The sequence below is a fragment of the Rhinatrema bivittatum genome, chromosome 19, assembly GCF_901001135.1.
Source record: "Rhinatrema bivittatum chromosome 19, aRhiBiv1.1, whole genome shotgun sequence".
Taxonomy (NCBI): domain Eukaryota; kingdom Metazoa; phylum Chordata; class Amphibia; order Gymnophiona; family Rhinatrematidae; genus Rhinatrema; species Rhinatrema bivittatum.
Window position 1 is genome coordinate 44,254,992 of NC_042633.1, and position 19,918 is coordinate 44,274,909.

Consider the following 19,918-nt stretch of genomic DNA (forward strand, 5'->3'; position numbering starts at 1 on the left):
GAGCCTGAGCCTCTCTTAAGAACATAAGAACATAAAAAAAATGCCATACTGGGTCAGACCAAGGGTCCATCAAGCCCAGCATCCTGTTTCCAACAGTGGCCAATCCAGGCCATAAGAACCTGGCAAGTACCCAAAAACTAAAGTCTATTCCATGTTACCATTGCTAATGGCAGTGGCTATTCTCTAAGTGAACTTAAGAGCAGGTAATGGACGTCTCCTCCAAGAACTTATCCAATCCTTTTTTAAACACCGCTATACTAACTGCACTAACCACATCCTCTGGCAGCAAATTCCATAGTTTAATTGTGCGTTGAGTAAAAAAGAACTTTCTCCGATTAGTTTTAAATGTGCCACATGCTAACTTCATGGAGTGCCCCCTAGTCTTTCTACTATCTGAAAGAGTAAATAACCGATTCACATCTACCCGTTCTAGACCTCTCATAATTTTAAACATTTCTATCATATCCCACCTCAGCCGTCTCTTCTCCGAGCTGAAAAGTCCTAACCTCTTCAGCCTTTCCTCATAGGGGAGCTGTTCCATTCCCCTCATCTCTTGGATTGCCGACTCCGAAAAGACTGAGGCCTCCTAAAGGACAGAGACCTCTGAAAAATTTCTGTAGGGGCGAAAGCACTGGGAGCCCCTGGAACACCCCATCATGGGTGAGAGGCGCTGTAACTGCTCTCTCAGCTTCTGGTAGCCAAGAAACTGGAGATTCAACCCATTCACTGGCTAGTTTTTCCAATTCACTTCCAAAAGGCATCTTTGTGAGATATGCCTTGGAGGTTGCGTCTGCTGACCAATCCTTCAGCCATAGCTGTCTTCTAGCTGCCACCATTGAAGCCACTCCTCTGGCCGAGGTACGGACTGGGTCAGAGATCACATCAGCTAAAAAAAAAGGCAGTGGCGGGTTCCATAACCGCTCTGGAATTCGCCCCTTAGTCATTCACCTCCCAAAAGAGGAGCGGGCACGAACGAGCTACCAGGGCACAACAAGAAGCAATCTAAGGTCATTGCTATTCTGTCAAAGGCCTGTTTATCGTACGCATCCTTTAAGTTCTCTCCTTCCACTGGGATAGTTGTTTGCTTAGAGATGGCACAGACCACTTTAGGGAAATGCAAACATTCTCTCGCTGCCAGTTCCAGTGGGTATAGAGGTTCTAACACTCATCCACCTTTAAAACATGCTTCTAGGGCATCCCATTCCAGGTCAATCAACTCCTGGATGGCTTCCAGTACTGGAAAGTAGCAAGAATCTTTCTGTAGGGAAATCAAATGGGATGATTCTTTGGTTTCGTCAGAGTCCGCCCCAGGAACTCCCAGCATCTTCAGGATCTGGGAAACCAGGGCCGGCAATACGTCTATGGAAAAACTGTAACATGGTCCAATATGGTTCTAAACCAGGGGGAATTTCCCCATCTTCCAAGGAATTTGGATCCTCTTCTTCGACGGTGCCATCCAGGTCCCTGTCAGGAATACCCTTGGTGAGTCGAGGGATGCCTCAAGGTCTGCAGATAGGACTGGGGGAGGGAGGGCTTACCAGCTAAGGTTCCATCCGGACAGGAGCAAGAGAGGTAGCAGACTGCACCTGTACGAATGCTTGAAGGCCCTGGAAAAATTCCACTCAAGAGAAGGTGGCTGGGTCCATGCCTAGCCCAGAAGGTACCGGGGTAGGTGCCGCTAAATTTCCCTCTGCCATGGATGCTCCAGTCCGGGTTTACTCAGATCCGGGGTACTTCTGGTTAAGGCTGTGGCTGACCCATCCTCTGAATGGGAGGAGTCAGGCTTAGCAAAGTCCAGGGAGGCCAACTCTCCCTGGGCTTCCTCACTGTGCTGACATAAGCAAGAATCCAGGTCAGACTGTGCAGCCCTAGTTTGACAAGCAGTACAGAGAAAGACGCGGAGTCGTTTGCGATGGAAACTCCGTGTTCAGACGGCTCGAGCTTAAAATTTTATGCGCACAGATTTTGGGTGCCTATGCAGGCCGCAGCGAGGAACATGCACAGCCCATGTGCCCAGCTTTACATGTATTTTGTGCGCAGAGCAGACACGCACTGAGCATACCGAAGCTCTATGGTAGGCAATACAGGCACAAAAACGTGTCCAAGATGACACTGGTCTACCACTCAGTGTGCCGGCCAAGCATGAAACAGGGCCTAGCCTAGCCGGGGGCCACTCAACTTGCTCAAAAGCACACTTCCCCTTTCACCAATGGGATCGGGAACGACATTGGTACGGCGCATTGAGCAAGGAGGCTGGAGGAAGTCTTACTGAAACCCCTTCAACATCTCTGAATCGAAAGGAAATCCTTTTTTTTTTTTTAATTTACCTGGGCTCAGCGCTTACCAGCTGAGTTCAGAGAGACTCCAGCTGCGGGGGGAGAGGGCTTTGGCCATCACTGCCGCCCTCGGCTTCCTGCACTCGCTGCCTTTCAGCTGCTTCAGCAGCACAGTCCATGCCAGGATCCGGCTACAGGACTAAGGCACTCCTCTGAGGGATCTCAGAAATCACCTCAGGAATTCTCAACTGGGCCTTTAGGTATCACCGCAGGAGAGCGGGGCTCAATCTTTTCTCCAATTTAAAAGTTGAATTTCTTCTTCCAAAAGGTACAGCGATCCCCATAGGGAGAGGCACATCCACCATCTGCTGGAGACGGAGAAATATTGAAGGGCTGAGGTCACTGCAAGGGTGAATCTAGGGAGACGTCAGCTTTGATAGCTGACCGTCTCCATCTGCTGGCAGGGGAGAATAAACCCACTGGTCAGTCCCGAGTCCATCTGGCTAAATTGTCAGTAAGTCTAGCCCAAGAATTTCTTACAATCAGCGACTGTAATGCACTCGTGTACAAAGGATAAAGTACTGGGCTAGTGTGCAATGATTAGCGCAACGTACGCCTACAGTAAAGGTGCAAATCAGTGCCCAGGTTTCCTTCCCACGCTTCTTACCCTCCTTGTGCCCTGGTTATGCAGTCACACCATGGAAGCCCAGGCACACACACGTGAGCCAGGCAGAGGAGTGATTTTGAGACAGACCAGTTTATGCGGGTAGATGGTAATGAATAGGGATGTGCATCTATTTTTCCTTTCATTTCAATTAACGTGCAGTAAAAAAAAAAACTAAAATGGGAAGATTTTAAAATGAAACACAAGAAAAGAAAATGAAAGTTTTTTGGGGATTGTTCTCAGAATGCAGACTTCCAGGATGGGGCCAGGCGGGCCATTCTGCTGGCCTCAGGTTCAAAGATGGTGCCTTGTTTAGTAATTTATTTATTATGAAAAGATGAAAGCGCCTCAGGCCATTAATAATTATTATACTTCATAATTTCCCACTGTTCTCTATTATTAGATATAGTATTACGTAGATTTAATACTCCACTTAAGGTTCTTCAAAAGGGGAATTTTTATTATTTTACTGCACAGCTCATGTCCAGATTTCATTAGGATTTTGGTTAAATCTGACAGTTTTGCTGCCCCAGCAATCCATGCCTGACCTTGGGCAATGTTAGGCAAGTGAAAGTAGAATTCCCCAGGATGTCCATGATGGCGTGTGAGACTTACTGCACTGAGTCCGGTGCCCCCGTCAATGAGACTGTCCTCTCCGGCATCCCGCCACTGTCTGCAGGAGATAAAGGAGCGTCAGGGACCCCACCATCAAGAGCTTACAGTCAGGGGGGTGGAAGAGAGAGAGAGAGAGAGAGAGAAGGAAGCACTGACCAAACCTGCTCCCAGAAATCAGCATAAACTGCTGGCCCTCCTCCTAACATAGCATCCTGGACCATGAGAGGGAAGGAAGAGGCTTCCCCTGCCCCAGGAGCTGCTGCTTTCAGACGAGTCCAAGCCATCTCTTCACAGTGCAGACACCCACCCCGGAGTCCTGAACCCTGCTGTACCCCTTCTGACACTAAACCACCACTGCACAGGGAGATGCAGAGTCAAGTGGCAAGCGTTTCGGCCCCTGCGAAGTCCTCCCAGGAGGATCCCCAGGCAGTTTCCGTACCTGGCGAGATCTGTACTTTGCAGCCCGAATCTTGCTGAATTTTGCTGATCTGTTCACCACCTCTGCCTATAACTGGGGAGAGAAGACAAGGAGACCTGCTGAGGGATACCAGCCCAACAAACAGAAAGCAGGCACCCTCAGAACACCTTTTCTAATTCAGAAGGAAGTAAAACAAGACTACTCATTCTGTTCTCTCACATTTCACGAAGAAAAGAATCAAACCTGTAAAAGGCTAAGCCTTGTGGGTCTCTATACAGCACCACAGCTGAGCCCACTGCAAACAGCAGTAATGCACCCTTACAGCACAGCACAGGGGCCGCCTCCCCAGTCATGCATCTCACAACACAGCTATCGTCTCCCCCTCACAAAACCTCAGCTCCGAGTAACGTTGCAAAAAATCAGTCTGCTTCTCCTAATAACAAAAGATTTAAAAACTCGGAAGCTCCACAGGTGGTGCTGTGTTCCATCTACTCGCATCCCCTTCCATTCCTGGCCAGAAAAGTCCCTTCTGGTGGCTCTCGGCACGCTGGCAAAGTCAGAAGAGGGTCCCAGTACTCACTCAGCCCCACCATGGCATCTGGCACCCGGTACTCCTCAGTCACTGAAGACCTGCCCAGAGAGAAAGCTAATGTCAAGGGGAGCCTCGGGGGATAAAACTAGGGCGAGTGGCAGATTCAGAGACAGTTCACATTACCTGGGTGTATGGATAGGTCCCATCTGGGGCACGATAGCTGGAAATTTACAAGAAAAAGGTTCAGTTTCAGAATTCTTGCGAGACAAAAATTCTCAGCAAGGCAGAGATCCCTCTAGGAAAAAAAAAAATAAGTAAATAAAAGCAAAATCCAGCGCAGTAAGCAGGAGTGAAAGGAGATATTCCTGAAAGGCATTATTGTTGCCTCCCAGACAAACCTGGCCGTGTGGTAGTTTGCATTTCCATTTCTTCCGACAATCCCAGTATTGAATCAGACGAGTGTGCAGCACTACGAACACTTAAATTTGTGTTACTAAGTCATGTTTTCTACGCTTCACTTTTAGCAACCGAGGAGATCCTCCTTGCTTCTCCCTTGCCCTTTGATGTTTTAGTCTCCACCGTGCACAAGCCAAGAAGGCGTTCCATGCATCCACCCACCCCCTTCTTCTATGAAAAAGAGATTTCCCCCATATTGCTCTCGAGTCTACCTACTTGGTTTGATGCTTGTGCACTACTGGTAGAATTAACCAGCTGCTGTGTCCGTCTGGCAGGCTGCAAGTACTCTAATTAGATGTTCTGGTGGAAACACAGGCTACACGGGGGACCTAGGAGGCCAGATGTTTGGGCAACAGCTACACTATTATTTGTGGCTATTTCAATTATTACAGAGCCTTGAGAAAGGTGGGTGCAGGAAGGAACTTAAGGGGCAATCTTGGTGCTGAGGAGGAAGTACAAAAAGGCCGTCTTGGATAAGGAGAAATCGTGCAGGTGGTCAGAGGCCCTGTGGCTGGCAGTTGGGATGTATCCTTAACGGTATGGACAAGAAAACTAGGCAGAATGAATGGGCCATTATCAGAATCCATCAACATTAACAGTAAGCGACTTTTGCAATAAGCCAGTGGTGCTTGCAGTATCCCGGGCTGAAGGGGGGAAGTGCTCTCACATTAGTCCAGGTACAAATCCAGATGCCTAGAGGGCCATTTCTCTAAAAAGAAGCTTAAAAAGGTTTGAACTGTTAAAACTGCAGAGAGGATGCAGCAAGGAGCAGCAGTTATCCAAGAGTACAGTCTGATACATTACTTGCAGTAAGCTTGAAAGACAGTACTCACACTCGCTCTGGGGGGCCATTTTCTTGCTTTCTGGCTGGTCTGTGGGAAACAGGAGGAGGAGAGGACAGATATCAGTGCCCTGCGCTCCCCTGGAGAATCTCAGCAGCAATAAACTACTAATACCAACATACCCAGGAAGAGAACAAGATCACTCCCTTATACAGACTATGAAGCCATGTTCTAGAATAAGAGGCATTAACTCTGTCACACACTGACCAAAGGCCAGCCCATACCCTACAGTCACTCTCAAACTGACAAGCATGTCCAATCCCCCCCAGAGGCAATCAGCATTGCACCACCCAGTACCTCCATCTTCCAGCTGCCGCTTCTGCCCACCAAAGTTGAACTCCTGTGTGTTGTTGTTCACTGGTGGGGCGGCATCACCCCCAATTTTAGCTGCTATCTGGAAACAAAATAAAAGCAGTCAGTCCCCACTAAGTACTTCACTACCTCCTCTCCTTCTCCCTGGGATGCCTCATGCTTCTAGGTCTCCATAAACTCTAAAGCTGTTGCATTTGCTGAATCACATTCAAAGATGTGCTGTTCAGACATTTCAGCCCCACAACAGTTCCCTACAATCCCATCACCCTGTGAAGATCATGAGTTAACAGCCAGTCAATGCCATCACTTGCTGAAAGCAAGATGCAGAGGATGTCTAGTGAATCATCTGTGGGGAAAAAAGTGAGGGGACCGTGCCAGCCAGCCTCTGCTCAGTCTCCCATACTTTTCTCATGCCATCAGAAGGTCTAGTCTGCATCCTCCAAAGCAACAGTCTGAAGACAGGGACCTTAGTAGCCCTGAAAATTGTGTTTTAACACAACCAAAGTCTCACAGAATTATCATCTCTATCAAAGAGCTGTCAGGATTCTGCTACACTACTATTAAGGAATTTAACACACTACAAAAGATGCACAGTGCTGCAGAGAAACAAACGAGGGCTCCTTCTCTGTGGAGCTTACAACCCTAGCAAGATTGACATAAGATACGGGTTAAAATCAATAAGGCCAAACCACTATTGCTCCAATATAAAAGCATTAGTGACTAAAGCCTCACACCCCCCTCTGGGTACTACATTCAGTACTGGGCTTCAATATAAGCAAAATTGTTTAATTTAATAATTTCCTGACAATCAAAATCCAGAAAATGAAGTGCACAAACATAATACAGAGTGGGCACATCAGCCGTCCCCACACGACACCAGCAACCAAAAAAAAAAACCAAACACATCGCCCCCCTCCCCGCAAGAGCATACACAAAGCCCCCCAATCCAGTCCACGCCAACAGCATACAGAGCCCACCAATCCATTCCTCCAAGCCCACACAAACCCAACAATCCGGTCCCCTCCAAGAGCACACACAGAATCCCCCCCAATCCATTCCTCCACCAAGACTACACAAGCCTCCCAACCTGGTCCCCTCCAAGAGCAAACAGAGCCCCCCCCAATTCAGTCCCCTCCAAGAGCACACAGAGCCCCCCCCAATTCAGTCCCCAAGAGCACAGAGCCCCCCATCCATTCTTCTGCCGAGACCACACAAACCTTCTAATCTGGTCCCCTCCAAGAGCACACAGAGCCCCCCCCCCCAATTCAGTCCCTCCAAGACAGAGCCCCAATTCAGTCCCCCTCCAAGAGCACACAGAGCCCCCCCAATTCAGTCCCCCTAATTCAATCCTTCCAAGAGCCCCCCAATTCAGTCCTTCCAAGACAGGGCCCCCCCCAATTCAGTCCCCTCCAAGAGCACACAGAGCCCCCCAATTCAGTCTCCCCAATTCAATCCTTCCAAGACAGGGCCCCCCCCCAATTCAATCCCCTCCAAGACAGGGCCCCCCCAATTCAGTCCCCCCCAATTCAGTCCCCTCCAAGAGCACACAGAGCCCCCCAATTCAGTCTCCCCAATTCAATCCTTCCAAGACAGAGCCCCCCAATTCAGTCCCTTCCAAGAGCAGAGCCCCCCCAATTCAGTCCTTCCAAGACAGAGCCCCCCCCCAATTCAGTCCCTCCAAGACAGAGCCCCAATTCAGTCCCCCTCCAAGAGCACACAGAGCCCCCCCCAATTCAGTCCCCCTAATTCAATCCTTCCAAGAGCCCCCCAATTCAGTCCTTCCAAGACAGAGCCCCACCAATTCAGTCCCCTCCAAGAGCAGAGCCCCCCCAATTCAGTCCCCTCCAAGAGCAGAGCCCCCCAATTCAGTCCCCTCCAAGACAGGGCCCCCCCCAATTCAGTCTCCCCAATTCAATCCTTCCAAGACAGGGCCCCCCCCAATTCAGTCCCCTCCAAGACAGGGCCCCCCCCAATTCAGTCTCCCCAATTCAATCCTTCCAAGACAGGGCCCCCCCAATTCAGTCCCCTCCAAGACAGGGCCCCCCCCAATTCAGTCTCCCCAATTCAATCCTTCCAAGACAGAGCCCCCCAATTCAGTCCCTTCCAAGAGCAGAGCCCCCCCAATTCAGTCCTTCCAAGACAGAGCCCCCCCCAATTCAGTCCCCTCCAAGAGCACAGAGCCCCCCCAATTCAATCCTTCCAAAAGCCCCCCCAATTCAGTCCTTCCAAGACAGGGCCCCTCCAATTCAGTCCTTCCAAGAGCACAGTCTCCCCAATTCAATCCTTCCAAGACAGAGCCCCCCAATTCAATCCCCTCCAAGAGCACAGAGACCCCCAATTCAGTCCCCTCCAAGAGCACAGAGCCCCCCAATTCAGTCCTTCCAAGACAGAGCCCCCCCCAATTCAGTCCCCTCCAAGAGCAGAGTCCCACCAATTCAATCCTTCCAAGACAGAGCCCCCCAATTCAGTCCCCTCCAAGAGCAGAGCCCCCCAATTCAGTCCCCTCCAAGAGCAGAGCCCCCCCAATTCAGACCCCTCCAAGAGCAGAGCCCCCCCAATTCAGTCCCCTCCAAGAGCACAGAGCCCCCCAATTCAATCCTTCCAAGACAGAGCCCCCCAATTCAGTCCCCTCCAAGAGCACAGAGCCCCCCAAATTCAGTCCCCTCCAAGAACAGAGCCCCCCAATTCAGTCCCCTCCAAGAGCACAGAGCCCCCCAATTCAGTCCCCTCCAAGAACAGAGCCCCCCAATTCAGTCCCCTCCAAGAACAGAGCCCCCCCAATTCAGTCCTTCCAAGACAGAGCCCCCCCAATTCAGTCCCCTCCAAGAGCAGAGCCCCCCAATTCAGTCCCCTCCAAGAGCAGAGCCCCCCAATTCAGTCCCCTCCAAGAGCAGAGCCCCACCAATTCAGTCCTTCCAAGACAGAGCCCCACCAATTCAGTCCCCTCCAAGAGCAGAGCCCCCCAATTCAGTCCCCTCCAAGAGCACAGAGCCCCCCAATTCAATCCTTCCAAGACAAAGCCCCACCAATTCAGTCCTTCCAAGACAGAGCCCCCCCAATTCAGTCCCCTCCAAGAGCAGAGCCCCCCCAATTCAGTCCCCTCCAAGAGCAGAGCCCCCCAATTCAGTCCCCTCCAAGAGCAGAGCCCCCCAATTCAATCCTTCCAAGACAGAGCCCCCCCAATTCAGTCCACTCCAAGAGCAGAGCCCCACCAATTCAGTCCTTCCAAGACAGAGCCCCCCAATTCAGTCCCCTCCAAGAGCACAGAGCCCCCCCAATTCAGTCCCCTCCAAGAGCAGAGCCCCAATTCAGTCCCCTCCAAGAGCACAGAGCCCCCCCATTTCAGTCCCCTCCAAGAGCACAGAGCCCCCCCCCAATTCAGTCCCCTCCAAGAGCAGAGCCCCAATTCAGTCCCCTCCAAGAGCACAGAGCCCCCCCCAATTCAGTCCCCTCCAAGAGCACAGAGCCCCCCCAATTCAGTCCCCTCCAAGAGCAGAGCCCCCCCAATTCAGTCCCCTCCAAGAGCACAGAGCCCCCCCAATTCAGTCCCCTCCAAGAGCACAGAGCCCCAATTCAGTCCCCTCCAAGAGCACAGAGCCCCCCCAATTCAGTCCCCTCCAAGAGCAGAGCCCCCCAATTCAGTCTCCTCCAAGAGCAGAGCCCCAATTCAGTCCCCTCCAAGAGCACAGAGCCCCCCCAATTCAGTCCCCTCCAAGAGCAGAGCCCCCCCAATTCAGTCCCCTCCAAGAGCACAGAGCCCCCCCCATTCAATCCTCCCAGGACACACAGAGCCCCCCCAATTCAGTCCCCTCCAAGAGCACAGAGCCCCCCCCCCCCAATTCAATCCTCCCAGGACACACAGAGCCCCCCGATCCGCTCTCTCCAGGTCACAGCGCGCAGCACTCCCGCGGGAGCATCCTCCTCCTCCTCCAATCCAGCACCAACCCCTCCCCCAACCGCAGCTGCCCCCCCACCCCCCGAGGACGCGCACAGCCCCCTCCCCCAAATCCCAAGCATCAAGCCCTCCCCAGAGGACCAGGCCCTCACAGCCTTCTGTGGATGGGGTACTCCCGCCCGCTCCTCGGCCTTCCTCCCTCCGTTCCTCCGCTCCCCCCTCACCTGGCGGGCCCGCTGCACGGCATCCGCGAAAGCGTCCTTCCTGCCGGCGGCGGCGGGTGGCGGGGCCCCGGCGGAGGAGGGCGGGGGCAGCGCGCTGTAATCGGACATGGCGGCGGCGGCTCCGGGCGGCGGGAACAAGGCCTCACCGCGCGCGCGATGCACTCTGGGAGCCGGCCGAGCCGAGGACAACCAATCACAAGGCCCAGCTCCGACTCTCCCCAGACAACCAACCAGGGGCCAGCGGAACGGCCGAAAGCGCAAGGCCTGGATGACTGGCAGTCGCCTTAACCAATAACAAGTCAATACTGCTCCGACTGATAAAACAGTATACCAATAGCTGGGAAGGGGCGGGGAAAACTGAAAGATTTTAACCAATGGATAGAAATAAGAACCTAACTGACTTTTCAGTTGGCCTATCAGGAATCAGGAGTTTTTTTCACACACAAAGAGGCGACGGAGAACAGACCCTAGAAATGATTGACCGCTGTGGCAACCAATGGTGGAGGCGGCAGCTGGCAGCCGGGCCTTACTTCCAGGTAAGGCCCTGGGGGCGAGGCTGAGGTTGTTTATTGACTGTGAGAGGAGAGGAGGCAGCTCCCCGGGCATTCTCCCCGCGAGAGCTTGAGCTGCTGCCGGTAAATGCACATAAAAGTGCTGTTGGGCAAACTGGAAGGGCTTTTTGGGCTTTACCTGCCGTCAGTTGCTATGGTACGATTTGGATCTTCTGTCGTCACTAAGAACAGCAGGACTACGTCTCCCAGCATGCAGTGGGGTAAAACCAGGACCGGCTTGGCCCATCCTCAGGAAACCGAGCCAGTTGGGAGCCAAGCGCGGCCCCGGTCTGTAAAAGGAAAGAGGAAAGGGCGTGTAGCCTGGAATCTATCAATCCCGACAGACAGACCCAGGCCTGGTTTTACCACAGTGCATCTCGGGATTTGTAGTTCCAATGTCTCCAAAGCTCGACGAGAACTGAAGGTACCAGAGATGCAATGGGCCAAATGCAGGACGGGCTGAGCCTGTGGGAGTTACACGGGTACTTTTTCCTTTCTCAAACGCCCCCACCCATTAAAGAAGCAATTCCATCTTCCCTTCTTCCTCAACCCCTTATAAAAGAAGCAATTCCATATTCCCATAGCAACACAGTACATGATGGCTCCACCCAGTCTGCCCAGCAAGCTTTATGTATTTATTCTTTGAATTTATCTATTTTTCTTCTGATAATAAAGCAACTGCTGCTCCGTGCAGGTTACCCCTTTACCTTCTTTTCCATCCTTTAGCTACTAGGTAACCTTTTTTATCCCAAGCTCTTCTGAATTCCATTACAGTTCTCACCTTAACCACCTCCACCGGGAGGGCATTGCATCCACCCTCTACCCTTTCCATGAAGAAATATTTCCTCATTAAAAAAAAAAAGCAATTGCATGTTCCCTTCGCCCTCCTCAACCTTAACCCCCTCATAAAAAGAGCAATTCTGTGTTCCTTCTCTTTTCTGTTTTATCTTTCAACATATTCATTAAACAATAACAGAATATAAAAGAAAAATTCAATAGAGTGCATGCAATACAAGTGCCAGATTTGTACATTCATGGAAACATGAAAATCTCTTTTTTCCATCTATTATAATTCTGCCCCTCAATCCCATCTCTTTTCCATTTTGAATAGAGATGGACTGAAAAAAAATCAGGATGGTGCTTGGAAACCCCAGGAGATAAGGTTTATTGCATGGAGAAGTTCACCAGCTCCCCCCAGTTCAGGTGCGTTGATGATATCTATAATATTGTAATCTTAATAAAGTGCTGGGAGCAGATGCATAAATCCAGTGTGTAGCATGGCAGTGTTCAGTGCCAGTACATTATGGTAGGGAGAAGCTGTGCTCTGAGATTGGCTGCCAAAGTTTCCCCCGCTATTCATGTTTTTATGTTTTTGTATTAATATTATTTCTGTACACTGCTCTTGGGGGGGAAGCAGTTTATGAAACTGATAAATTAATCCATACACACTGGCCTGACATGAGGCTGCGGGTCGGATGCAGATGCCCTAAGGTGACACCGGCAGGCCTGGGCACAGGCTTCAGTGCAACGGCTGCACCTCGACCTCTGAACGTTGCTGAAGACAGGAGGGAATGGAGACAGCTGACAGGCACTGTTGAATTAAAAAATATTGTCCTAAGGCGGTGGTTAAAAATTTGGAGGTTAATTTGGATGCTGCATTATCTGTGCAGGATCAGATAAACACAGTGATTTGTGACCCTTTTGGCAGTCTTCGTATGATTTGTAGGATACACTTTTAATTTCAAGATCTGGTGACTAGAATTCATCATTCAGGGAGGGTTGGATTATTGTAATGAATTCTAACAGGGTCTACTGGAAAGAGATGGTAAGCATTTTCAAATATTACAAATCACAGCAGCAAAATTGCTGCGGGACAGAAAATGGTCTGGGCATGCTACATCTTTGTTATCCAAAGAAAGAATTGTGTTTTAAGGTGCTCTGTACAGTGTTTAAAGAATATCGAACAGGGTTTCCTAAGTATTTAGCTGATTTTCTGGTACATTAAGTTCCATCGCAGCATTGTGCTCTTCACCACCAACATTACTGGTGGTTCTAGCAAGTCAAGGACAGGGTGTTCACTGACTGTGCGCCTTGGTTATGGAACCCTATAGCATTGGGTCTGTGAACTGAATTGAATTACATCTCTTTTCAAAAGAGAAAAGAAAAGTTGAAATCCTGACTTTTTCGGGAAGCTTTTGGTAGATGATCGTGAAGTTGTCGGATTACAGTAATGGATTCATTTTCTACAAATCTTCATGGGCTCAGTCCCCCTCCCCATCCACACAAATCCCAGTTCCTCTCGCCTCCCCCCCACACACACACAAAGTCTGGTCCAGTCACCCCCCCTCCATTACTAAATAAAAGAAACCTTTAAGGTCTAGAAAAAAGACAAAAACACAAAAGGAGTTTTAGGAAACACATTTACTTTCTGTGCGCTGAAAGATTAGCAAGTGGAACAGGAAAGGCACAAGGTCCTCTTCACGGGCTGCAGGGAGGGAGGAGAAGCGGGCAAACGAACATCCTAGCGCCAGTGGACATGGCCCTTCAGCGTTCACAAGTTTCAGACCCAGAACTGACCCTGACTTTCCTGAATGCAGTCTTCCTACCGCTCATTCTTTCTCCCACACGAGCAGGCTGATGCAGTCATCTTGGCACTAATGAAACGTGTGCTGGTCTTCAGCGCGCATTTTTAAAGCCAGATTTCTTTTAAACTCCCGATGTAGTAAGCTAAGGACACGCTACTGCAGCAGCAGTTAAAAATGCATGGAGAATGTAAAATGTGCGTTATCCGCTGCGGGTCGCTGCTACTTAGTCAGATAAGTACTTCATCCGGCTAAGTAGCATCAAACCGCATCAGATGGCTGTGTAAGTATTGATTCTAGGGCTGTTTGGCAGCTACTTCAGCTGCCAGTTAGGTGGATAAATCAGAATTTATCTGGGTAAGTAACGGCAGTGGCTGTTCTTACCCAGTACTTTTGCGCATAAGTGCTGGCTGCCACCACTTACCCAGATAAGTCACTTACTATCCTGGTAAGTTTAAAAAAAAAGTTTTTTATAACACTGGAAATTTAAATTCAACTCTAACCAAAGGTTTAGTTTCTAGCGCTAAAAAGATGCGCTGGCCAGATGCAGTCTCTCTGTATCTGGCTGGGGGGAGGCTTCATTTGCATGGGATTTCCATGCCAGGGTGCTAAGCAGTCCTCCTGTCTGGAAACGCAGCACAGCAAGTTTTGCCTGTAGGAGAGATCTCATGCTGGGAGGGGCGCTCTCTCTCTCTCTCCCAATAGAAGGGGGCCTGTCGCTTGCCCTGTCTTACACTGAGGGATTGTTTCATAATCCCATGACACATACCACCACTGCTTAGAGCATGAAAGACAGTGTTCCCCTCTTCACCCTGCTGAAGTCTCAGATTTCTCTGCCCCGTAGGCTTCAGATGTTTTCTTAAACCTGCGTCCGGCAGCAGAATGCAGGAATTCTGCCATCAGAATATGTTCAGCACACACTAACAGGCCGATGCAGCACACGGCTCAATGCGCGTCCATAACCCCCGGTGCAAAACAGGGCTTAGCGCATCCAAAAGGCGCGGAGCTAATAGCCATCAGCACACACTAACAGGCCGATGCAGCACACGGCTCAATGCGCGTCCATAACCCCCGGTGCAAAACAGGGCTTAGCGCATCCAAAAGGCGCGGAGCTAATAGCCATCAGCACACACTAACAGGCCGATGCAGCATACGGCTCAATGCGCGTCCATAACCCCCGGTGCAAAACAGGGCTTAGCGCATCCAAAAGGCGCAGAGCTAATAGCGATCAGCACAACTAACAGGCCGATGCAGCATACGGCTCAATGCGCGTCCATAACCCCCGGTGCAAAACAGGGCTTAGTGCATCCAAAAGGCGCGGAGCTAATAGCCATCAGCACATTTAAATGCAGGTTCATGAGGCTATTATCTTTTCCCCTCAATGCAAAAAAAAAATGCACCCGATGCATTAATTTTGGAAGAGCTCAAAAATACTGCTTTTCTGTACTTCCTCTGACTTAATATTGTGGCGATATTAAGTTGGAGGAACTAAAATATTAGAATGTCCCGAAAAAAAAAAAAAAAGGGTGCCTGCCGGTGGTCAGGTTAGAAAAAGGGACACTCAATTAACGGGCGTCCGTTTTCCTAACCCGTGGCCGACAGCCTCCTCTCCTGGGCACCCACTGCTGAGGGGCGCGCAGTCTCCCCTAGCGCCCCCTTTTTACTGCGGCAGCCGGTTCGCATTTTGCATTGGGCGCTCCGGAGAGGTGGATCAGCGCGCGTTAAGGGAGCGGGAGCTCAATCACAAGCGCCCCCTTCAACCCCCGCCGCTGTTGCATCAGCCTTTTAGAGTGAAATAAAAAACTCATTCTGTGCAGCAGTGACAGGCCCAAACCGTTCTCGCTTGGACACAGAAGGCCACACTCTGCCAAGAGAGAAGTGACGGGAACCTTAGAACCTGAGCAAAATGGAGAAGCGCCCTAGTATGAGTCCCTTCTGTCGATTCCAGCAAGAAATATTGAGGAGGGAGAAAAAGAGTGCAAGGGAGACAGAGGGGACAGTGCTCTTACACTGCGGCTCAGACACCCTCCAGAAATCTCACCCCTACCAGATTCCATGGACACGGAGGGCAGTTTCTGTCTGCTTAAGGTGCCAGGAGCCCCTAGGTGGAGAAGCAGAATGTGCAGGAATTTTTGTACGTGTGTGGAAGAGACATGCTGAGCGAGGGCAAGTATGCAGTGGGTGGATGCGTGTGTGTGTACACACGGAGGAGCAGGTGTAGCAGGAGAGAGAGACTATGCCGTGGAAGTACGGTGGCTGTGTGCACACACAGTGGCAGGAACGGGAGGGACGTGCATGCAGTGGGTGGATGTGTGTGTGTGTGTACACACGGAGGGGCAGGTGTAGCAGGAGAGAGAGATTATGCCGTGGAAGTACGGTGGCTGTGTGCACACACAGTGGCAGGAACGGGAGGGACGTGCATGCAGTGGGTGGATGTGTGTGTGTGTGTACACACGGAGGGGCAGGTGTAGCAGGAGAGAGAGACTATGCCCTGGAAGTACGGTGGCTGTGTGCACACATAGTGGCAGGAACAGGAGGGACGTGCATGCAGTGGGTGGATGTATATGTATGTGTGTGTGTGTGTGTGTGTGTGTGTGTGTGTGTATGTATACACACGGTGGGGCAGGTGTAGCAGGAGAGAGAGACTATGCCGTGGAAGTACGGTGGCTGTGTACACACACAGTGGCAGGAACAGGAGGGACGTGCATGCAGTGGGTGGATGCGTGTGTGTACACACGGAGGGGCAGGTGTAGCAGGAGAGAGAGACTATGCCGTGGAAGTACGGTGGCTGTGTGCACACATAGTGGCAGGAACAGGAGGGACGTGCATGCAGTGGGTGGATGTATATGTATGTGTGTGTGTGTGTGTGTGTATGTATACACACGGTGGGGCAGGTGTAGCAGGAGAGAGAGACTATGCCGTGGAAGTACGGTGGCTGTGTGCACACACAGTGGCAGGAACAGGAGGGACGTGCATGCAGTGGGTGGATGCGTGTGTGTACACACGGAGGGGCAGGTGTAGCAGGAGAGAGAGACTATGCCGTGGAAGTACGGTGGCTGTGTGCACACACAGTGGCAGAACAGGAGGGACGTGCATGCAGTGGGTGGATGTGTGTGTGTATACACACGGTGGGGCAGGTGTAGCAGGAGAGAGAGACTATGCCGTGGAAGTACGGTGGCTGTGTGCACACACAGTGGCAGAACAGGAGGGACGTGCATGCAGTGGGTGGATGCGTGTGTGTACACACGGAGGGGCAGGTGTAGCAGGAGAGAGAGACTATGCCGTGGAAGTACGGTGGCTGTGTGCACACACAGTGGCAGGAACAGGAGGGACGTGCATGCACACGGTGCTGGAGTCTGTGTGTACAGGGGAGGGTGCAGAGTGCTGCAGCGGGATTTATGGACCCTTTAATCTGCTTGCTGGCAGACGACCACACTCCAGCGTGGGCTGCTTCAGCTTCCAGCTGTCAGAGAGGTGTTTATGTTAACCGACTCCTGCTGTGGCTGCCAGCGCTAACTGCGCCCCAGCACGTCAGCTGGGAGAACCTCACACTCTCACCCCACCCCATGTAGGTGGTGGATTTAACCGTCCAGCCACCCCCTCCTCTGAAATTGTACTTTGCAGCGCTGTGTCTCATTGGCCAGAGGTCACAAAATAACCATGGGGGCCGCATTCCAGGTAGCAGGGTGGCTGCCTCCAGGCACTGGCCTACTCCACCCACTGCTGGCTGGGGGCAGAAAGGCTGAGCTAAGTCAGGATGAGAAGAGAGATGAAGGACTTCCCCGCCGTGCGCTGCAAACATGTAAGCATCGCCAGTTACAGGCTGCACAGCGTCCAGTGCTGCATGCGGGGAGATCCCGTCCAACATTCACAGGATAACACTCTTTATATTACAGCTCACCCCAAACACAGAAAAGAGCCACAGGTCACTCCCTTCAGTTAAATTACTGCAAGTGAAAAGTATTCTCTTTATGTGAAGTCCTTTACGTGCAGCCAGCGTGCGGTCTCCAAGCAGCTCCTTCTCACCCCAGCTCCCGCCACCCGGCCCTCAAGCATGGAAGCCAGGAAAAGCTTCACTGGGGAGCTGAGGCGGCCTGAAGCTCCCCATTAGAGAGGACCAGCCTGGTCTTTTTAGGAAACCGTCCAGTGACTTGCTTAGGCATTAACAGGTACATGGAAAATGAAATTCAAGTGAATTTCACCTGGGCAAACTGAAGAGAGTGGATGCAGATCATATGTCGCATCATCAGCCCCCCTACCTCCCTTTTACTCTTCCCCTCCTCTCTACCACTCCTTTCAGGTTTCTCTGGGTCTCCTCAGGGTCTTCTCCATATCCCTCTACTCTCCCTCAGGTGCTTTTCCATCCTCCGTCCCCCTTAAAATTACATAAGAACATAAGAAGTTGCTATATTGAGTCAGACTCTTTCGGATAATAGAAAGACTAGGGGGCACTCCATGAAGTTAGCATGGGGCACATTTAAAACTAATCGGAGAAAGTTCTTTTTTACTCAACGCACAATTAAACTCTGGAATTTGTTGCCAGAGGATGTGGTTAGTGCAGTTAGTGTAGCTGTGTTTAAAAAAGGATTGGATAAGTTCTTGGAGGAGAAGTCCATTACCTGCTATTAATTAAGTTGACTTAGATAATAACCACCGCTATTACTGGCAACGGTAACATGGAATAGACTTAGTGTTTGGGTACTTGCCAGGTACTTGTGACTTGGATTGGCCACTGTTGGAAACAGGATGCTGGGCTTGATGGACCCTTGGTCTGACCCAGTAAGGCATGTTCTTATGTTCTACACCGAGGGTCCATCAAGCCCAGCATCCTGTTTCCACCAGTGGCCAATCCAGGCTATTTATTTATTTATTTAAAAATATTTGTATACCGCCCATACAATGGGTATTAGGCTACAAGTACCTGGCAGGATCCCAAGGGGTAGAGAGATTCCAGGCGGCTTATCCCAGGGCTAAGAACTGGATTTCTGCAACTCCACCTTAATAATGGTTTATGTCCAAACCTTTTTTAAACACAGCTATACTAATAGCTTTCATCACATCTTCTGGCAATGAATTCCAGAGCTTAATTATGCATTGAGTAAAAATAATATTTTTCTCTTATTAGTTTTAAATGTATTTCCCAGTAACGTCACTGTGTGTCCCCTGGTCTTTGTACCTGATTAACGTTTACTCGCTATTTTATAGGCCTCTATCATATCTCCCCGCAACCGTCTCCTAATCTCTTTAGCCTTTCCTCACCTCCGTCTCCTCCTTAAGTTCTTTTCCCTCTCCTCCTTCCCCCAAGCTTTCTCTCCATCTCCTCTCCAGCTCCCACTTTTTTTGCTGTCACCACCCTCCCAGGTTCTTTCTTGTCTGCTCTCCCGCCCACATCTCTTTCTGTTTCTTGGGGCAGAGTAACTCCTGTTTGCTCTTCTTCCACTCTGGGCGTGAGCTGTAACGGAAGGCCCTGGGGCAGCTGCAGCCACTAGAAGTGCGGCTTTTACTGCTGGCTCCCCTCACTGCTTCCTGCCATCGCTGCTGCCCTCTGAACCATTACCAAGGGAATGTCAGTGGCCACCCCCGCAGGCCCCAGGAGGAGGGAGGCAGGCTGGATCTCCCAGGCAATTGAATAGTCCGGTCCCTGGTCCTGAAGGGAGCAAGAGAGCAGTCCTGCCTCTGGGCACATGCATGACCAGTGTGCGTTCTCATGCACATACGTGAGGTAGCAGGTTACACAATCTCAGAAGAAACATTTACAAGTCACAACTAAATAAATTTAAACAAAAATTAAACTTTTAAATACCCAAGAGGAAATTCTCCACCCCCAAGCGGGTGCACCTGCTGCCGGCCAGAGAGAGTGGTCCACCCTATGCAGACCCTCCCAGGAAAGCAGGGTGGAGAAGGAGTCCAGGCCTCAGCAGGAAACAAGCAGACAGGTTCACACAGAAATCTGTATTGTCTTTTCACCATTATTCAGAATAAATAGGCTTTCTCTGTCTTTTGCTCTGCAGACAGAGCCGGATGCATTTCCTCTCTTCTCTTCAGTCACTCGCTGTTGGCAGAGAGATTGGGGGAGGAGGATCGGCAGCTTCATTAAATAACATCCAGGGATGGTTACTCACGTCTCCCCTTCTCCTGCAGACGTCTGCCAGCACCGGATGTGGGGCGGCTCTTCTCAGGAGCCCGCCTCTCTCTCTCTCTGAGTCTCGGGGCATCCTCCAGCCCGGGCAGTGCCACAGAGTCTCATCTGGAGGTGACTCCCAGAGCCACTTTCATGTTCTCGTAGACCACGTAACTGATGCTAACAGCAGGAATCACCTTCATGAAGTTGGGGGCGATACCTCGGTACAATCCCAGCACCCCTTCCTGAGACAAGATGTGCCTGAAGAGTCCCAGCATGCTGAGCTGAGGGGCCCCCACAATGGAAGCTGTAAAGGGAAAGAGATGGTGCAGAGTCAGGGGCTACCCAATGACACGAGTTCCTCAGTCCTATCAGAGGCCTTTCATGCTGCAAAAGACACTTAGCCTGCCCCAAGTTCTGCTCAAACAGC

At 50.9% G+C, this 19,918-nt stretch overlaps 2 protein-coding genes across 3 annotated transcripts in view; both read right to left on the reverse strand.

Moving 5' to 3' along the window:
• The window catches only part of KHSRP (KH-type splicing regulatory protein), a 75,962-nt gene extending 65,538 nt beyond the window's left edge, over positions 1-10,424 (reverse strand). Inside the window, exons 1-7 of the mRNA XM_029584752.1 lie at positions 10,235-10,424; positions 6,101-6,197; positions 5,795-5,833; positions 4,689-4,725; positions 4,554-4,603; positions 3,995-4,066; positions 3,556-3,613 (exon numbers count right to left, since the gene is read on the reverse strand). Of these exons, the coding sequence (XP_029440612.1) occupies positions 3,556-3,613; positions 3,995-4,066; positions 4,554-4,603; positions 4,689-4,725; positions 5,795-5,833; positions 6,101-6,197; positions 10,235-10,342 (461 nt within the window). The 5' untranslated portion in view covers positions 10,343-10,424. The remainder of the gene's footprint in view (positions 1-3,555; positions 3,614-3,994; positions 4,067-4,553; positions 4,604-4,688; positions 4,726-5,794; positions 5,834-6,100; positions 6,198-10,234) is intronic.
• Positions 10,425-19,138: 8,714 nt separating this feature from the next.
• The window catches only part of LOC115080201 (calcium-binding mitochondrial carrier protein SCaMC-3-like), a 45,770-nt gene continuing 44,990 nt past the window's right edge, over positions 19,139-19,918 (reverse strand). The window contains exon 10 of one of the 2 annotated variants that reach the window (XM_029584324.1): positions 19,139-19,795. In XM_029584324.1, the coding sequence (XP_029440184.1) occupies positions 19,611-19,795 (185 nt within the window). In that variant the 3' untranslated portion in view covers positions 19,139-19,610. The remainder of the gene's footprint in view (positions 19,796-19,918) is intronic. The other variant, XM_029584325.1, reaches the window with a different exon arrangement.